Below are 19,880 nucleotides of genomic sequence, written 5' to 3'. Positions count from 1 at the left end.
TTCCTCCAACTTCAAAACGTCAGTTCACAGCATTTTTAAAAAAACAATTATTTATCTTTTATTTTATTTATTTTTGGCTGCGTTGGGTCTCCGTTGCTGCACGCAGGCTTTCTCTAGTTGTGGCGAGCGGGGGCTACTCTTCGTTGCGGTTCGCGGGCTTCTCATTGCGGTGGCTTCTCTTGTTGCGGAGCACGGGCTCTGGAGCGCAAAGGCTTCAGTAGTTGTGGCTCGCGGGCTCTTGAGCGCAGGCTCAGTAGTTGTGGCGTGTGGGTATAGTTGCTCCGCGGCACGTGGGATCTTCCTGGACCAGGGTTTGAACGTGTGTCCCCTGCATCGGCAAGTGGATTCTTAACCACTGCGCCACCAGGGAAGTACCCATCTGGGAAGTTCAAATGGATTCCCTACCCTTTTATCTTCCCACAAATATCAATGTAATCTTCCCGTTTTAAAACTTCCAATGTCTTCCCCATTCACAAAAAGATAAAATCCAAATCTCTCAGAAAGGCTTCAGGTCTCTGGCCAAGGATCAGCTCCTCTGAGAAGCCTAGTTTGACCACCCTATCTCAAGTTGAACTGCCCCGTAATTTTATCATCTGATTTATTTTATTCATGGTTCTTATTACAATCTATAATTCCCTTACCTCTTCAAGTGTTTATCTGCTCCCACGACCCGGAATGTAAGTGGGACAGTATTAGTATTTGGCGATCATCAGTGCCTATCTTTATGAGCAATTTTTAAGACCATAGCTTTAATATTTTATTGATTCCACTGGATCTCAGATTTTCAAAAAATTTGACAGGTCTATTACTGGGCCTCCACCTAAAGCCACAAGAGGGTAAGGGGATAAGTAGAATTGAGACTCAAATACAAGTCTGTCTCCAGATCATTGCTGTTCCATAGAAATGATGGCCACATACATAATTTAAATTTTTCTAGTAGCCACATTTTAAAAAGTAAAAAGAAACAGTTGAAACTTTCATATTTTCTTTAATGCACTATATCCAAAACACAATATAAAAAAATTGTCAGTGAGGTATTTCATTATTTTGTTCATAGTAAGATCTCTGAAATCTGCGCGTGATTTGTACTTACATCTTAAATGAACTAGCCTCATTTCAAGTGCCGGCAAGCCACATGTGACAAATGGCTACCTTATTGGACATTGCAGGTTTGGATCCTGTGCTTTTCCCACTGAGCCTCTCATTAGTCCTAGAACGCTAGTCCCATTAGACTTTCTGTGAAAAAATGGAAATCTTCTGTCAAATTTCCTGAGGATTTACAAGTGCATATTGAACGAATTTAGAACTTTAACTTTCCCATATTTGATGCCCCCCCCCCTTCCCCTCCATTAATCTTCTGTGTGACACTTTGGAACGCGTTCTAAATTCGAAGAGGGAAAGAATATCAGAGTCAAGTCAGTCTCAGACATTCTTTATTAAACTTTTGCTGGAGGTGTGCGGGTAACTCCCAGGTCCCACCCCACGGAGAGAAGGGGTTGCAAAACACAGCCTCAGGGAAACTATGGGCGAAACGGCCTTTGCTAATATCCCAAGGCTTACTGCCACCTACGTTTCTACTGAATGACAGCTTTATAGTGAGTTCCAGTGCACCAACTGTTAGAAATAAATTTAGCTCCTGTTCCCGAATCTGCTGTCATCACAGTCCTATCCAGCAAATGTATTCATTCAACAGCTATTTCCTGAGCGCCTGCGTACACCTTAGTGGACAGAACAACTCCAAAGCGCCGAGCCGGGGGAACCGAGTCTAGCGGGTAAGGCGGGACCCTAGTGACGTCTCTGCGCCCTCTGTCCCCGGCAGTGCCAAGCACCCTTCTTGCATTATTACATTAAATAGGTGCCACTGCCCTAGGAAGCAGGCATTACTCTCATTTTGCAAAAAATAAGAGGTTGAGTAACCTGTTACAACCCAGTGTCCCCGTGCTGAGCCCAGCGCTCGGCTGGCACCCGGGGCATGCGTGGGCGCCTCGGTCCCCTCCAAGCGCCTCCACCGACGCGGTCCGAGGGGAAGCGCCGCCTCCGCGACCTCGGGCGGAGAGAACGGCGGGACCGCACAATGCACCGGAAGCGGCGCCTCTCCGGGGCCTTCCTCGCGCCGTCCGGGCTGCATCGCCCCTATCGGCAACGAGAGCGGCCCGGCAGGAGGGACACCCCCGAGCCCAGAGCCTCCCAAACGGCTCCCACCCATACCCCTACATGTGCCGCGGGAGCCGGACACAGCTGGGGCGGAAGCCGCCGGAGTACCTGCCGGCGCACGAACTACACATCCCGTGAGGCTTCGCGGCGGGCCGGGCGGCTACTGCGCAGGCGCACGCACAGCGTGTGTAGCGGCGTCAGCGGTTCTAGAACGTTGCTGTGGTAGCGCTCGGGCGCCATGTTAGGACGAAGGGGAAGGAGGAGAAGCGCTTAAAGCGGCGGGAGCGGGTGCGGGAGTGGGGTTGCTCCCAGGGCTGAGGCAGCCCCCCCCTCCCTCCCGCCTCAGTGGATCATGCCCAGGGCGGCAGCGGCGGCGGTTGCGGGGGGGAAGTGACTGGGCGGTGCCGGCGCAGGAGACGATGCCGTTGTAAGTGATTTGTATTCTGTTTTCTCTCGCACGCCGGCGGGGCCTTGGGGGCGTCGGGGGAGGGGAGGGGAGAGGGGGGCGCGCGAGCCGGGCCCTCGCCCTGAGGGGGAGGCGGGCGGGACTGGGGCTCTTCCTGTTTCCTCTCCCACTCGCCGCCGCACTTCCCCTTGTGTTCGGTTCCCGCTTCCCCCTACCCCTTCCTGGCTTCGGCGGCTGTCGGGCCGGGGGCCTTCCCCTTCCGGAAGGGCCGGAGGAGCCTATAACCCTACTGCTCTAGCTCCTCCGCCTCGTCCGATAAAAGAAAGGGGGTGTTGGAAAAAAAACCCGGGGCCCAGCTGCCGGGGAGGAAGGCCCTGCTCCTCGCGGGGTCTGCACACGGGGTTCGGGCTCGCCCCCCCGGCGCCTCTCGGGCTCGTTTTGCTGCTTCCGTTCCCGGCCTACCTTTCCGTTCCGTTTCCAGGATGCCCACTTCGTGCGCCAGTGTTAACCCACTTCCGCGTCCCAGCTTGCCTGAGCACGAGTTAAAAGCCCAGTTTTGAACGTCGAGCCCAGCTGTTCGAACATCCCCTCCCCCCGCCTCTGTTCCCTCCAGCCTTTCGGCTGCCAGGAGAGGGGCACTTCCCCGGGTGCCCCCAGTCGAAAGGCGTTGCGTTACGTGTTGCTCTCCCGGTTTTGTTTCGATAGGGTCGCCGGATTTCATCTTGCTTCCGTCTTTCCATCTGCAGTGATACTTTCTGTTCTTCTGATGGTAGATTTTTTTCTTATTGTAGTCCATCTATGCCTTCTAATCTCACTAGGACTGCATCTTATACTTTCTTTCCCTTGTTGGGTTTTTTAAAGAAGTTTTCTTTTTCTTTCCTCTCTCTCTCAAAGAATGGGATGTAATTTGAGAACTCATTGTTGATCGAAAGATTACAGCCTTTTTTTTTTTGCGTGTATACAGCAGAGTAGAGGCCTAAATCGTGAGACTGCATTTCTTCCATTTTTGAAGATTCAAGGGTAAGAGATGGGGGGCCGAGTTCTCTTTGTAGCGCCGAAGTTTGTAATTGACCCTTGAAGTTTTACTTAAACGCAGAATAAAGATTTTGGGGTTTCTAGACACCTAACGTAGCACTTCTCGCTTATTTTATTTTTTTAAAGTAAAAACAACTTCTTTTCTGCAAATATCACTGATTATAGTTTTACAGTTTTATTTATGTATGTGTATATGTGTGTGTATGTCTCTTTTTACAGGTGAGGCTCTAACTTTGAAACAGGCTTTAAAGACATCTGTCCCACTTTACACGATATTTTAAAAAGAAATCTCATGCTCCTTCCTTCTCACCCACTCTAGTCATTTTTTTAAGAGGCCTATCAACATTATTAGTTCTGTAGTGAGGATATTTGTTAATTATAATTAAACATAGCAGACCTAAAATCTTATAAGGCGCAAGGTCCCTGTTAATTGAATCATCCTTTTATAGAGCAATAAAAAGGGTTACTAGGAGAACCGAGTCTAAGCAAGATTTTTGTGGCATTTTTCAATTCAGCAACAATTAAAGTAAATCTAAATGTTTGCAGTAATGCCATGTGACTTCTTTGTGTTAGCTCACGTTTTATTGCTGTTTTGGAAAAAGGACTTCTCTTTCTGATAATCATGTCAGTATTAAAAATTGATCAGTAAGAGGAAATGTATGCCTTAAAGGACTTTAATGAAGAAATAACTTAATTTGTGTCTTTTTAGAAATTAAAAGTTCTTTTATACCTGCTTTTTCCCAACATGTTTTGAGGAAGGGAGGTATACCTTTCCTTTAAAGACATAAGTGCTTCACATTCTTTGGAAGTTAGTGCAAATGTTTAAAAATGGAAGACAAAGTGAAAGCAGCAGATTCTCACACATGGATATTGTCTTTCTAGTGTGTTTCTTGAAATGTGAACAATATGGCCAGTTTTTCATTTGCTTTTCTCTTATTGTTAACCCCATGTGTACTATAGTCCTTTTAAAGTAAACTAAAAGACCATAGACTGCCTAGTTAAGTAGACCTTTTTTCTCATTAGTTTGTTTTCTTTGTTTTTCATGTTCTGGTGTCATTAATTTTATTTCTTTGATGTTTTGAATTGTGATTTCCAGACTGTATTGTGTTTGACTTCCACTTTCCTGTTTGGTGTGGCTGTTAAGTCTTTGTGTGTGGGTGGGGGGGTTAAGGTATAGGTAAATTGTCAGAATGGATGGAAATCAAAACAGATTACTGAAGTTACTGTCGTTAGAAAACATTGTGAGCAGGTCTCCATATATTGTCCAAAAGCATATGTAATTGCATATATAATTTTGAAAAGCTGGTATGGTTTAAGAGCCATGGTGATTAAGCTTCCAAAATTTTTGATAGTCTTAGGATCCATTGATACCAGATTTCTCATGGTGGTACTATTCACATTTTAGGCTGATAATTCTGTCCTGTGTATTGCAGGGTGTTTAACAGCATGCCTGACTTCTACCTACTAGATTGTGAGAGTCCCACCCCCCATGTCCTGGTAATGACAACCAAAAATGTGTCCAGATATTGCCAGATGTGCCTTGGGGGCCAAAGTCTTATTGAGAACCACTGCATTAATACAGCGTATAATACCTGTATGAGAACTATATTCCAATTTCTGCCTTACTCGGTGCTGGTCAGATCATTATTTCCATCAGCTCAGTTCTAGCTATCACACTGGTAATAAAAAGACTTTAAGGGGAGTAAGCATTATCAGTGACTTAGCATTCATGCCACATTTGTAGAATGTTATTGGAAGAGATATTTAGCAAAACTTGGGGGAGACAATAGCTTTTCTTCCATATTTTTGGGGTTGTCACAAAAAAAGAGGGAATTGGAGTAGTTTCATGTAGTGATAAGAGGTAGAAGAACTAGGACCTTTTGGTGGTAGTAATATTGTGTAGCAGTGATTCTCAGAGTGTGATTTGTAGAAGCCTGGATATTGGGGGTCCTTGAGATCCTTTTAGGGAGTACACAAAATCCAAACTTTTCATAATATTGAGATGTTTATGTCTTTTTTAGTCTGTTGACATTTGCACCAGTGGTGCAAAAGCAGTGGTGGGTAATGACGCTTTAAGAGGAATCAAGGCAGAGGCACTGTATTCTACTAGTTGTCATTGTATTACTTCATTACACACATGCACAAAAACACACAGTTTGAAAAAAAAGTCCTTGGTGAAGCAGTAAAAAATGTTAATTATATTAAGTCTTGACCCTTGCGTGTTTTGAATATGTTGTGGTAAAATGGGAGGTACACGCAAAGCTGTACGCTAAGAAGTAGGATGGTTGTTTTGCGAAGAGCACATGTATGATTGATTTGTGAGCTAAGCTAGTGCTTTTCTCATTGAGCTCTGTTTTTACCTGAAAGAACAGTTGATGAACTATGATGTTCATACTTGACTACTTAGCATTTACTTGAAAAATGGAGCCTGTTTCTTTAAGGAGAACAACTGACAGTATTTGTGGCCAGAGATAAAATTTGAGCTTTCAAGCAAAAATTAGAATTTTAGAATGCTTTTTTCTGTTATTGTGAGCTTGATAGGCTCCCTGTAATTAAAAATGTTTCTGATTTGATTGATGGTGATATTAGTGAACTTTTTTTTGATATTGTAAAATAATGTGCTAACATTTGGAAGATATGCATATCTTAAGTGAACCCACATTTTCCAAACCACCAGTCATGATGTAATAAAATCATGCATGGGTAAAGGTGCATTTAAAGTGCAAGGTGGACCAGTCGATTTTAATGCAAGAGTACAAAGGGTTTATTGCTTTGGTTTCTGCTTTCATACTGTAAGTAGTCTCTAAGAAATTACCACTTGTGGCATTTTGGTGTAATATCAAAGAAGAATATCTAAAGTTATTTGAAAAGGCTATTAAAATACTCTTTTCTAGTTATAATGGTGTGATGCCAGGTTTTATTCCTGTGCATCTACCAAAACAACTTATCAAAAGGGATTGCATGCAGAAGCAGATATGGGAACCAGCTATTTTTGATTAAGCCAGAGTTAGAGATTTGCAAAAATGTAAAATAGTGTTGTTCTTCTCACTAAGTTTTTTGTCTTGGAAACCAGTTATTTTTTAAAAAGTCATTTATGTTAATATGTAATAGATTTCTTGTTACTATACAAAAATTTCCTTGTTGTAATTTCTAATGTAGTAAATAGTGGCAGACATAATCCATATAAACAATAGGTCACTGGAGTCCTCAATAAATTTTAAGAGTTGTGAAAGGGTCCTAAGACCCAAAAGTTCAAGAAACTGATGTATAGTAACAGCTGACAGCTGTCCCAAGCTGAGCTGTTTGCAGTGGTGGTGTCTGTGCAGCATCTCTGGTGGTTTTTGAACGGTCTGGAGGAATGGACACACTCATGATTTAAAGACATTTGTTGTTGTCAGTGAAAAACAGTGTATTAGATAACCTTTGAAAGGTAACACTACCAAATGTAAATTAGATAGCTAGTGGGAAGCTGCAGCATAGCACAGGGAGTTCACCTCTGTGCTTTGTGACCACCTAGAGGGGTGGGAGGGAGGGTGACACAAGAGGGAAGAGTTATGGGAACATATGTATATGTATAACTGATTCACTTTGTTGTAAGGGAGAAACTAACACACTATTGTAAAACAGTTATACTCAAATAAAGATGTTAAAAAAAAAAAGATAACTTCTAACTGAGAGATTTTGATTCTCACATTTTAAGATGTAGAGGTTTTGTAATGAATTGCTTGCTGCTTAATAAATGTTAGTTATGGTTTTGAAATGTGGTCTTTTACTTTAAGCATGTTTTGATGGAGAAATTGGGAAGGAAGATAATTGGATTTGAGTAAATTTGTAAGTCAATTCCCATTCCTTGACACCCCCTCCCTCAACCCCCCAAAGCCCTCTGGCTTGAAAACATATAACTTTTAAAATGTTTTGGTTCATCAGAATATTCCATTCCTTGGTAACTAAGCTACTTCAAGTTAACATTACAATTAAATTTCACCTTGAGTTGCATCTAGGCAGGTTTATAAAAGCTACTGTCAGGCAAAATGAGGCCAGTTAGAGTCCCAGCTATTTTTCATTTTTGGTTGGTGGAAGAGGCATGTCTTTTATTTGGTATGTTCATTGTTCTGATTATTCAGCAGCTTTTAAATAATTGTACAATCTGAGTTTATGATTCATAAAACAGCACCATTGCAGGAGATATTAGTTCTTGTAGAGTGAGACTCAAAGTTGTCACTCCTCTAAGGTCTTAAGGGTGCTAAGTTGTAGACTGCAGCCGAATTCAACTCTGGGTTCCATGTTTCATTCTCATTCTAGTACTGTACCATTTTCTGTGTATCTTGTTGGGAACTGTGTTTCATCAGCTCAGTGGGAGTCTGTCTTAAGTATACTTAATTTTCAAGATCAAATTGTGTGGAAGATAGTTGTTTTTTAGTCGTTGGATTGCAGGTCTGCAGAATTTTATAGCATTCTCATTTGAAAATTTAAGGATTTGCAGAAGAAAAAAATGTAGGAGTTTAAATTTGATATTTTTATTCCTCTTCTGTCACAGAATTAATTGTCTCGCATTTCTGTTCCCTCTATATTTCGTTCAGAAACCAGCTTCTTGCATTTTACAGTAGTCTTTATAGTTTTAAATAAGTTTTTATTTAACAATAGTGTTCCTGTCATTTTGGTTATCAGAAACATCTAAATTGCATTTCTTATTTATAATACTAGGATTTAATATATTTTTGACTATTCTTTTCTGATACATTTTTATACTTTGTAGATTCTCTAGTTACATTTCTTTCATTTTCAAATTGTGCTTGACAAATACTGATGCAGGAATGCTGTTGTTTGGCTGTTTTTTTTACTTCTAGCCCCTCTTGGAGAGAGGGGAGAGGGACAGTTGGAAGTGCCCTTAGGAAGAAAGGAGAAATGACCTGGCCATTGTTAACAGTTCAGTAACAAGTACCCTTTCTCTGGATAATCAACCTTTTATATTGGCATTGGGATTCATTATAATTTATTCCCCTTGAGCGTAAACTATTGCTTCATCTATAATTGAGCCTCTGCTGCTGCTTCCTAAATATTGGCTGGGTGATCCACCTGGAATACATATTTTAAGACTATAGCTAGGTTCTAACTATGTTTAGTACCAGTTACATAGGATGGCAGGTGAGTTAGCCATCCTTAGAATAATGTCTTAGTGAGCAAATACGTTGTCTTGACTATATGCTTGACTTTTAAGCTACAGGTAAAGTTTAAATATGTGTTAAACTTCTTGTGAAAGAGGAGATTGTATTATTTCTGTTAAGAATTAATATTTAATGTGTATTCAGATACCTTAGAGAGATCCCATATTCCTATTCTGTTCAATGTCCTTTTTTCCTGCTTAATTTGAATGGACACATTACATTTAAGGTTAAGGCCTTTAAACAGCAAATTACATACTGTGGTTATACATTAAGTGTTTTTTTAAAAAAAATATTTATTTATTTATTTATTGGCTGTGTTGGGTCTTAGTTGTGGCACGTGGGATCTTTTGTTGCTGTGCTCAGGCTTCTGTCTAGTTGTGGTGCGTGGGCTCTGTAGTTGTGGCGTGTGGGCTCAGTAGTTGCGGTGCACAGGCTCAGTAGTTGCGGCGCGCGGGCTTAGCCGCTCTGTGGCATGTGGGTTCTTAGTTCCCTGACCAGGGATTGAACTGGCATCCCTTGCATTGCAAGACGGATTCTTAACTACTGGACCACCTGGGATGTACCCATTAAGTGTTACTGTGATTTATCTGATTACTTCTAAAGAAGAATATCAAGTAAGTTAAGCTTTCAGTTTTAACTTCACTGACTAAAACTAGCAAGAAATGACAGTGTTTCTGTTGGCTAGGATCTATACATTTTGAGGCAGTTGACCCTTTTACTGCTACGTGCCACCAATTCCATACGCCCAATGTGAGGAGGCAGAGATTCATCAGCAGCATGAGCTTTGTTCAAATTGGGATGAAAGTCGTTAAATATTAACTATTTCAGAAAACACCATTGGTGATTTGTTGTCCTTTCCTTTGTGTGTTAGTCATCTGCAGAGACTGCTCTTTTCCCCTTCCCCAAGTCAGAGTGCATACCTCCTTAACCTTTTCCTTTGGTATATCCTTGATTCTTTGTTTCTGTAATGTTTATTTTAAGCTTTTACTTTGCACTGATCTGTTGTTTAAAGATCTGAATCCCAGACCAAATTTGAGATTGTCACTGAGGATAGAGACTTTCTTTGTATTCCTGATTTTAGCATTGTCTTTCATACATATTTAGGATCCTAGTTCAGTAAATTTCAGCCTAATAATATACTTTCTGGGAAAAATAACTTAAATGAGGAAAAGGTGCTTTTAGGAAAATAGGATTGATGAAGTTTGATAGATAGCTTTGGTGCTTTACCAGTTTTCTAGAGCTGTAAATCATGATTTGCTTTGTATTTAAGTTTCTAATCACAAAGCAGTACACTGAAAAATCTATTTTAAGGTTTTATTTCAGTTCTTTAAAATAACGTTTTGATTAGCATAAACTACAAAACTAATAATCAAAAAGCTAATTATTGATTTAAATTGAACATTTGTTTGCTGTCCCTTGCTGTTGGGGAATGATTTTAGGGGGTGGTTTTAGCCTCTTCACTATCACAAACTTAATGGTGAATAATAGAATTAGATGATTTTCAACTTTTGTATGACTTCATTAATATTTATCTTTAAAAGTACTTTAACAAATGGAAACAAAATCCTAGAAGATGAAATTCTTCCACCAATCACTTCTGCTTGGTGTGTTTCTATGCATGTATAGACATAATACACAAATAATTTTTAAAGGTACAAGACTGTATGTTGTGAAAGATGTATAGAGGCTTATGATTATAGTCAGATGCCTGAGATCATATCCTGACCCAGTGAATAGAGTCGTTGGAATAGTCAGGAATAATGTAAAGTGCTTGCCACACTAACTGGAATATGTTGAGGTTTCAATAAATACTAGCTATTATCATAATTATATTCTACAACTTTTTTCACCTGACATATTGTGGGCATGTTTCCATGCCTACTACATGTGATAACCACCTCGTTCTTTTTGTATAGCGTAGTATTAAGTCGTAAGAACATACTGTAATTCGCCAGTCCTAATGGCTATTTAGGTGGTTTCCAGTTTGTTGGTGCATTGTATACAGTGCTCCAGTGAACAGCCTTGGGTATCTTTTGTATTATTCCTGTAAGAAGGGTCAAATTCCAGAATCTGTAGGGTCAAGAGAGGTATTTATTTACAAATACCAAGCATGCTCCCTCTATAAAGGATAATGCTGGGGTAGACATTGCTCATTTCAAGCTTATTGTTGCTGAACGGGATTTTGGGCCCGTATTTGGGCTGTCTTCTAAGCCATTGTATTCGTACCCCAGGAGCTGTAGAAATTTGTGCTTTAATGTACACATTTAATAAACTAAAAATGTGTTGTAAATTAAAGAGGCTATGTCTTCCAACATCACGGCCTTCAGTTTGAGTCCTTGTGTCCTAGTATTTCTGTAAGATAGATAAGTTGCTAGACCTAAGCTTAAAAAAAAATTGATGAATATTGCCAGATTGCTTTTTAAAATGACATACCATGTTCACATCCTTTGTGATGGATAAGAGTGCTCATTTTCTCACACCATTGCCAACGTTGGAGGTTTATAACAAGTCTTTCATTTTTTACCAGATGTACATCAGCTTTGTTTTCCTCCAGTCTGACAGAAAAAGTGATCGTCTTAATGTGCTTCCTTGATTGGCAGTGAAACTTTTAAAAGTTGATTTAAGAACATATTAAGAATACAGGTTTCCCTCCGTATGGTCCTGTGAAAGCTTTTGTAAGCCAAAATGGCATTAAATGAAGAAGCAATTACCTTCTACACATCTTGCTAACACATGCATAGAATAAATTGAGATAAAGCATTGCTCACAGACATAGTTCCAGGCTATGGTAGTTTGATGCTGAATATACGTATATCCTCGGGGAAGAAGCTTGTTAGTGTCGCTCGTGCTACTCAGGGCGCACGCAACCTCTGAAACCGCTTGCAAAACAAACGAAGAGTGTTTTTGCTTTTTGCCTTTTTTTCCATAAAAGTGAAAATCCTCTTTGGATTTCATTCACTTAGTGAAAACAGGTACTAATATAGGTCTTTCATTTGAGTATTCCTTAACTTTCCTCACTGACTTGAAGTGGTCGTTAATATGATATATCCAAAGATTGATCATACTTTGACTATTTGAATGTATGGCTACTAAACTATAGTTTACAGATCATAGGAACTTGCACTATTTGAGTTAGCTTTATAGTTACTGTAATCAAAGTGGTTCTTGATATTTCAGAGCACATGTATTGGTTAAATTGGGTGCCTAAACTTTTGAAACAAGTATCTGGCTGAAATAAGCAGCCTATAGTCATATGCCAATTTCACAAAAATGTTGCCATTTCTGAGTACCTAAATATTTATCCTAATTAGAGTTAGGTGTTAGACAGCCTAGCATGAGGAAAGGATGGACCTTTCTTTTGAGTATTGGTTTAAAAACTTTCCGTGTTTGGAAACTGGACTTTCATGTCATAAACATGTTATAGTATTTACATTTCTAGTTTGCCATCCAAAGTAGAGAAGAAATATAAAAAATTCTAAGGTAAATCCACAGAGTTACAACTTAACAAGAATCACATAACTAGTGGCAGAAGTGAAACCAGAGTGGTATAACTAGTAGAAGTGAAATCCGGCCTGCTTTGTCTCCTTTCAGATTGCTTCTGGGTTGAGAGCAGTTTTTGTGGACAGAGTTGAATGCCATTTCCAGAAGTCATGTGGGTTTTTAAGGAAGCTGTGTGTTAGGAAGGTAACACTTGGTAGCAGTATGAATGGTAGTCTGGCATAGCAGGGTGGTAGAAAGAGTGGGACCAAGATGCCAAGAGGCAGAACAAGTGTAGTTGGAATGGAATTCTTACATAGAATGTTGTTGAAAGGTGGGTGTATGTCCTGGGTAAGCTTTGCCTTGATGAAAATTATTTTAAATATTATAAAGAAAATGCCCTATGTTCTAAGAGAGAGAAGAATTCTGAAAATATTTATTAGTATTGTGCCCTCTTTGTTTCTCCCTCCTGACTCCCAAAAACATGGGGTGCAGGGAGGAGTGTTTGGCTGTCTTTTGTAATTTTGGAGGGGGGCAAGATTCATATATGTACTGTATGTATAGGTATTTATATCTTGCTCTGACCCAGAAAGGACTGAGACTTTTAAGAATGCTTTAGTCACATTTTAAAACTAGCATGATGTTTGCATTAAAGGTGGATGACAAGGGAGAATCAGGATAGAGATATAAAACAGCAATAAATTAGGGTACTAAAACAGTTCTTACAGAAGTACAGTGATTTTTGGATTTTTGTAGAGAACTTGCTGGATGGCCACCAGTTTTGCTCTAAGAATTCAGGCAGTAGCTTAAAGGTAAGTACAGATATGTTCATGAGATGAAAATGAGCCAGTTACTCAGGAAAAGCACAACTGTTCTTGATATTTAAATTGAAAACCAGAAAGAAATTTCAGTGGGTCACAAATACTGTGGCTCCATATCTAGTTTTTTTTTTTTCATTGTTTTATATAATTGTAGAAGTTATTTTTAAAATAATGTCTGAAGAAAACTGAATACTGGTAAAAATGTCTCTAGAAAGTGACGGACATGGGCAGGTTTCTCATGTGTTCAAGAATTTGAGGGAGAGCTTTGCATTCTTGAGATTGATAGCTAGCTGTCTGGTGTGAAGTCTGTAAAGCAGAGTCCTTCACATTACCCAATATTGGAGTGTGTATATTTGTTTTGTTAGAAACAGAACAGCAACAAAAAGATCCTTAAATTGTTTTATCACTCTACTTAATTTCTAATATTAAAAATTAAATGGAAAATTTTGACTTCTTCCATTTAAAGCTCAATCATAGCTAATATTTCTACATTTTGGACATTCAGAGCATCTGGCAGCCTAGAATTCCTAGTCTAGCCACTTAGCGTTAAGATTAAGCCATTTCTGTTGGAGACACAGGTATCTTGTACCTTTCAAAACATGTATTTGTTTCTTTCCTTTTATTTGGTTGTGATTTACTTTTATTTCTTTTCATAAGTGTTCTTGAATTAGTATATGTTCTATATGTAACTTGTATTAGATGTGTATACATACAGAGATATGTGATACATATGTTCTCTCTTTTTTTTTTAGTTGCGGCAGGTGGGATCTTTCCTTGCAGCTCACGGGCTTCTCTGTAGTCGTGGCATGTGGGCTCAGTAGTTGTGGCACATGGGCTCAGTAGTTGCAGTGTGCAGGTTTAGTTGCCTTGAAGCATGTGGGATCTTAGTTCCCCCACCGGGATCGAACTGGTGTCCCCTGTGTTGCAAGATGGATTCTTAACCACTGGACCACCAGGAACGTCCCCCTATAATGTACTTTTTTGAATTAGATGGGACAAGTAAATGTGGTTTTATATGATGTGACTACATTTTGAATAAATAAACATTTACAACCGGGGTATGATTTGTTTCCCCATCAGAATGTTCATGTGCAAACTAATGTAGACATCAAATTTTTTTCAAATTAAAGTAGACAAACTTGGTGTGAATTTAGAAATCTGAGTCTAGGACTTCCCTGGTGGCTCAGTGGTTAAGAATCCGCCTGCCAGTGCAGGGGACACGGGTTCGAGCCCTGGTCCGGGAAGATCCCACATGCTGTGGAGCAACTAAGCCCGTGCACCACAACTATTGAGCCTGCGCTCTAGAGCCTGCGAGCCACAACTACTGAGCCTGCATGCCACAACTACTGAAGCCTGAGTGCCTAGAGCCCGTGCTCTGCAACAAGAAAAGCCATCACAATGAGAAGCCCGTGCACCACAACGAAGAGTAGACCCTGCTTACTGCAGCTAGAGAAAGCCCACGCACAGCAACAAAGACCCCCAATGCAGCCAAAAATAAATAAATAAATCGAATTAAAAAAAGAAAGAAAGAAATCTGAGTCTATATCCAATATTCTGGTAATACAGTTGAAGTAGACAGGGGTCTTTGCAAGCATTGATTTTTTTTTTTTTTTTTTTTTTTTTTTTTTTTTTTTTTTTTTTTTTTTTTTTTTTTTTTTTTTTTCTGTATGCGGGCCTCTCACTGCCGTGGCCTCTCCCGTTGCGGAGCACAGGCTCCGGACGCGCAGGCCCAGCGGCCATGGCTCACGGGCTTAGGTGCTCCGCGGCATGTGGGATCTTCCCGGACCAGGGCACGAACCCGTGACCCCTGCATCGGCAGGCGGATTCTCAACCACTGCGCCACCAGGGAAGCCCAAGCATTGATTTTTGTATGACAATGAAGAACCTGAATATTTGAGAAAGAAAAAAATGGGAATCTGCAAGAAAGCTTAACCCCACGGATAATGGGCACTCATTTTGGTGATCATCCAGACTCAACTGGTAATGAGTTGAGCCCCTTCAGAAAGGAAAAGAATGCAGATGTTCGCTCAAAACAAAACAATCCAATAGAGGTTTATTATTTTAAGGTAGGAAAACATGAATTCGGTTTACACTTGACTTGAAAGCTCTCCTTGCATGAACCAAGTCTGGCTAGAAAGGATTTTACACTTGCTTTCATATCTGGCTCTACTTATGTTAAAATCATGTATAAAAAGTATTCATAATCCTGGGGTGGTCATGAAGGGCTATAGTTTACTTGGAGAAACTCATATGAAGCAATGAACAATGCGAGAAAATATAATTATGCTAAGATATGTGTTGTGTACTTTTTTAAACTTAATACGTAGTTTATCTGGAATCTGTTAGAGCATGGTGTGAAGAAATGGTTAGGCAGTTTTGAGGGCCACCTTTTTGGTGTCAGCTTTGTGGAACCTGATGACAACTATTTGTTGATTGACGAAAATATGTATTAACCAAGATATTATGAATGCATTTACACTTAATTAATTTGTATATTCTAATCATGGGAGATGCTACATAAATTTGAAAAACAGAACATTAATCATGTGGATCCGCAGCTCTGAATTAACATCATAGCCTTGTGTAGCTGTGCAATATAAGGTAGTAGGAGGAAGTGATGAGACATAAGTTACTTGCTGTAAGAGATAATAAATCTGACTCATTTATTCAGCAAATGTTACTCTAAAATCTGAATTAAAATTGAGAGACAATGCATAAGTTTAGGAAGCATTGATTAAATGATATACAACCTAGTGACTAATTAGTAACAAACACTATGGGCTTCCTGGCATTCTTAGATTTTCTGTTGATATCAGAAGACAAAATATAAAATGTAGTCCTGCAGTCATAGTATAAAACATAACCCAGGGATAGGTAGTAAATGCATAATGGGACCTGCCATAGGATTTTGGCATCTTATTGCTTTAGTAGATTATTGCACTTTAATTAAAAGTACATATATATATTTAGAACTTGAAAAAAAGTAGGTGTGTGTGTGTATAAATTATTTCTTAAGGAGCAGAATTTGGGGCAAATAACTGATTCAGATGTTAGCTTCTTTCTTAGTCCTTACCTGGTTCTGTATGTTATTTGACCAGGTAGTTTTTAGTTAATAATTGTGCTGCTTATCTTTAGAGTCCCTGTCCATTGATTTAAAAAGGGAGAAAAAAAAAACAAGAATTGGTTTCACCAAAAAATAATTGAGTCAGATTAATTTCCTAAAGCCTTTCTTTAGAGCATGCCATACCTTTTCACCAGTTATATTAAAATCCTATTGGTTGTAAAAATCTGGAATTGCTCTTAAAACGGAAAAACTTTTGACTAGTCATTGTTGAAGTGTAACTCTCTTACCAAAAGTTCTGTAACAAGCTTAGAGTGAATATAGTTCTTCCCCTCCAAGTTATGTTTATGTTATTTGTCTCATCTATGAGTTTTATTCATTGCAAGTCAGATGTGAAATTCCATTTGGGGAGTCTGTTGTATTGGTAAAATAGTGTTTTTATATATATCCTCATCTTTAGAAATAACAATTTAATAGATTTTGGCTCCTTTTCAAGAAGTAAGGAGTAAGTAAAATTTCTCAGAAGTCCACTATATCCTAGATTGCATTTTCTCTATTTCTCAGTTTATTTGATCTGGATTCTTTTTTTGTTGTTGTTTGGTCTGCTTTGGTCTTTGTTGCTGTGTGTGGGTTTTCTCTAGTTGTGGCCACTGGGGGCTACTTTTCGTTGCAGTACACGGGCTTCTCATTGCAGTGGCTTCTCTTGCTGCGGAGCACAGGCTCTAGGTGCGTGGGCTTCAGTAGTTGTGGTGCACGGCCTTAACTGCTTCTCAGCATGTGGGATCTTCCCAGACCGGGGCTGGAACCTGTGTCCCCTGCTTTGGCAGGCGGATTCTTAACCACTTCGCCACCAGGGAAGTCCCTGATCTGGATTCTTATTTATAGTTTATTTAGATAGTGACAAAGTTAAAATCCTTGGAGTGGGAGGAGAACTAATGTTTTCATCACTTAATTTTTGTGTTACTTTTTGTTTTAAAACAAACAAAATGTATTGAAAGTTTTCTGGGGTATGGCAGGGAACCAACTATGTTTAGAAATGCATTTTACTAAAGCATTTTTTTCTAGTCGTGCTGATTAGTTTTAAATTGTAGAAATTTTTCGACAGTAATTTTATCCAGTTCTGTTTGCAGTCCAGTTACAACGCAGGGATCACAGCAAACACAGCCACCACAGAAGCACTATGGCATTACCTCTCCCATCAGCTTAGCAGCCCCCAAGGAGACTGACTGCCTACTTACCCAGAAACTAATTGAGACTCTGAAGCCTTTTGGCGTTTTTGAAGAGGAAGAGGAACTGCAGCGCAGGTCAGTGTGTGTGGGGTGTGTGTGTGTATATATCTTTCTTTTTTTGAATTTTATTTAATTTATTTTTTTATGCAGCAGGTTCTTATTAGTTATTCATTTTATACATATTAGTGTATATGTATTTTTTAAGTTATAATTTTTTATTAACATAAACTAATTTTGAGGAACTCAGCAAGTCAGAATTATTCTCCCCAATATATGCCTGTTTCAAACAAGAATGATACCTAGAAAAATCTTTTCATCTATATAAAGTTCTGTTCCCTTAATTTTGATTTGTGATACTTTTGGTTAGTATAGTACTACAGCATTGTCAGGAGAAAGGGGAATGCCTTGCTCAGCTAGAGGAATGCCTCACCCAGTGTAACAGTGCCTACATGTAGCTAACGACTATAAACTTTCTTTCTGATAACTTAAAAACTGGTTAAAATTTAGGAAGCCACCTATTGAAAGCTTTTTCATTTTAATTAGTAGTGATCTAGAATAACAAACAACTTGATACTTGATTGATACTTGCTCTATCAACAGGATTTTAATTTTGGGAAAATTAAATAACCTGGTAAAAGAGTGGATACGAGAAATCAGTGAAATCAAGGTAAGGTGACTTAATTGTATAGGAAGTAATTTGCCAGCTGAACGCAGCAATTGTCTTATATAACTATTGAGAGTCTTGAATGCGGAATGTGTTTTAGACTGTTGATAGCAAAATTTGTATTTGGTATCTAGCTTTTTTGGGGTTTTGCAGGGGGTTTTTTGGCCACACCGTGCAGCATGTGGGATCTTAGTCCCCCAGTCAGGGACCAAACTCGAGTCCTCTGCATTGGGCAGAGTCTTAACCAGTGGACCGCCAGGAAAGTCCCGGTACCTAGCTATTTTGAAAGCAGGAAAAACTGAACTGAATTCAGTGATTTTATAAATACTTTTGGTTGTAACACTTACACGCTTCACAGAAATAATGTTTCCCTCAAAAGGTGCTTTAAAAAATGTATTAAACACGGTTGTTACAGACAGATGAGTGTGCTTAATTTTGAGGCAAAGTCATGAAATGTTTTTCATGTTATCAAGAAAAAAATTGACTGGTTTTGAGTCTACCTTATATGCTGGACCACATTCACACACAGCACGAAATAAGTCAGGTTCTTTACAGATGGTATTTTGATAGATGCTGGATTGTGTCTGTGCCATATTTGTGCCCACTCTCTTAAGAACAATGTAGCATTGTCATTTGGATAAATTGTGGTTTGACAACTGATTTCAATAAAACATTTGCTTCACTTAGGAAAAAAAATGTATTAAACATGTTTATTAAGTATTTGAGAATCTCGTTACCTTTTAAGGAATTCTGCAGCAATGAGCATTTTTAGGCCTTCAGATGTTAGACTCAAACTGAATTATCTATTTAGTTTTTTATAATAACATTCTTTGAGTTTCTAATAACTTTTTAAAAGAAAATCATAACAACTGTTGAATCCATGAATAGGCTTCTGGTAAAGGAAATGTAGTTTTTTGTGTTTTTAAAAAATTTTATTTTTTTACACAGCAGGTTCTTATTAGTTATGTATTTTATACTTATTAGTGTATATATGTCAATCCCAATCTCCCAGTTCACACACACACACACACACACACACAAACACACACACACACACACCATGGCCACTTTCTCCCCCTTGTTGGCCATATGTTTGTTCTCTGGAAATGTATTTGTAAAGTTGTGTTTAGAAGCCATTTAAAAAAAACTCTGCAAATAGTGGTCATTTTTCCAGGGTAGTACAAAATGTGTATTTAGTCTATAATACAGCTGAAAAATTGATGGTAAGAGAACCAAAGGTAGAAGAAAACCTGAGAGAAGTTATCAAGGTAGAAGAAAAGTAAGTTAAAGTCTTCTGGCTTTAGTCAAATTTATAATATTGTTTTCTTAAAGCAGTGTATATATATATTTCAAAGCAACTGATTAAAACTTCAGCAACCATAATATTCTAAACTGGGGACTCCATGTATACTACATGTTTGTCATTGATAGAGTTTTGATAAAAATGATATTTTGAAAAGGATTTCTTTTTGAGCTGAGCAAAGGATGTCCAGGTTTAAGTGTTTTTACTCATTTATTGAACTTAGTGATTCTTTAATCTTGTATAGGAAACACAGCTTTGTTTTTAATGGCTTTTTCTTAGACATTTAAGTTGAAAACTGTTATAAGGCCAGAACTTAGATTTATTTAATGTGAAACAAGAGTACTGTCTCATTGATAGTTTTGTTTCAGTAATTGAGTGCCTAGTTAATTTCTTTAACCGGTAATTATATTTTTAAAAATTAATTAATTAATTAATTGGCTGTGTTGGGTCTTCGTTGTTGCGTGTGCGTTTTCTGTAGTTGCAGCGAGCGGGAGCTACTCTTCGTTGTGGTGCACGGGCTTCTCATTGTGGTGGCTTCTCTTGTTGCGGAGCATGGGCTCTAGGT

At 39.0% G+C, this 19,880-nt stretch overlaps 1 protein-coding gene and 1 long non-coding RNA gene across 17 annotated transcripts in view; one reads left to right on the top strand and one right to left on the bottom strand.

Moving 5' to 3' along the window:
- LOC136793766 (uncharacterized) lies at positions 1–2,353 on the bottom strand. Of its 2 annotated transcripts, none has more exons than XR_010839419.1 (3): positions 2,263–2,353; positions 1,094–1,236; positions 1–328 (listed from the first exon to the last, which is right to left on the bottom strand). It is a non-coding gene; the product is annotated as an uncharacterized lncRNA (long non-coding RNA). The 2 variants fall into 2 exon arrangements; XR_010839418.1 differs by lacking the exon at positions 2,263–2,353 and adding an exon at positions 1,918–1,987.
- The window catches only part of PAPOLA (poly(A) polymerase alpha), a 60,433-nt gene continuing 42,349 nt past the window's right edge, over positions 1,797–19,880 (top strand). For 5 of the 15 annotated variants that reach the window (XM_067027799.1, XM_067027795.1, XM_067027791.1 and 2 more), the window contains exons 1-4: positions 3,312–3,329; positions 3,525–3,580; positions 17,250–17,423; positions 17,949–18,015. In XM_067027799.1, coding sequence (XP_066883900.1) covers positions 3,327–3,329; positions 3,525–3,580; positions 17,250–17,423; positions 17,949–18,015 — 300 coding nt within the window. In that variant the 5' untranslated portion in view covers positions 3,312–3,326. Of the gene's footprint in view, positions 2,582–2,732; positions 3,330–3,524; positions 3,581–17,237; positions 17,424–17,948; positions 18,016–19,880 lie in introns of those variants that run through there. The other 10 variants (XM_067027802.1, XM_067027797.1, XM_067027801.1 and 7 more) reach the window with 4 other exon arrangements.

The sequence above is a fragment of the Kogia breviceps genome, chromosome 3 (genome assembly GCF_026419965.1).
Source record: "Kogia breviceps isolate mKogBre1 chromosome 3, mKogBre1 haplotype 1, whole genome shotgun sequence".
Taxonomy (NCBI): Eukaryota; Metazoa; Chordata; class Mammalia; order Artiodactyla; family Physeteridae; genus Kogia; species Kogia breviceps.
The sequence above is the reverse complement of the archived record's forward strand: the minus strand, read 5'-3'. Positions and strand labels throughout refer to the sequence as shown.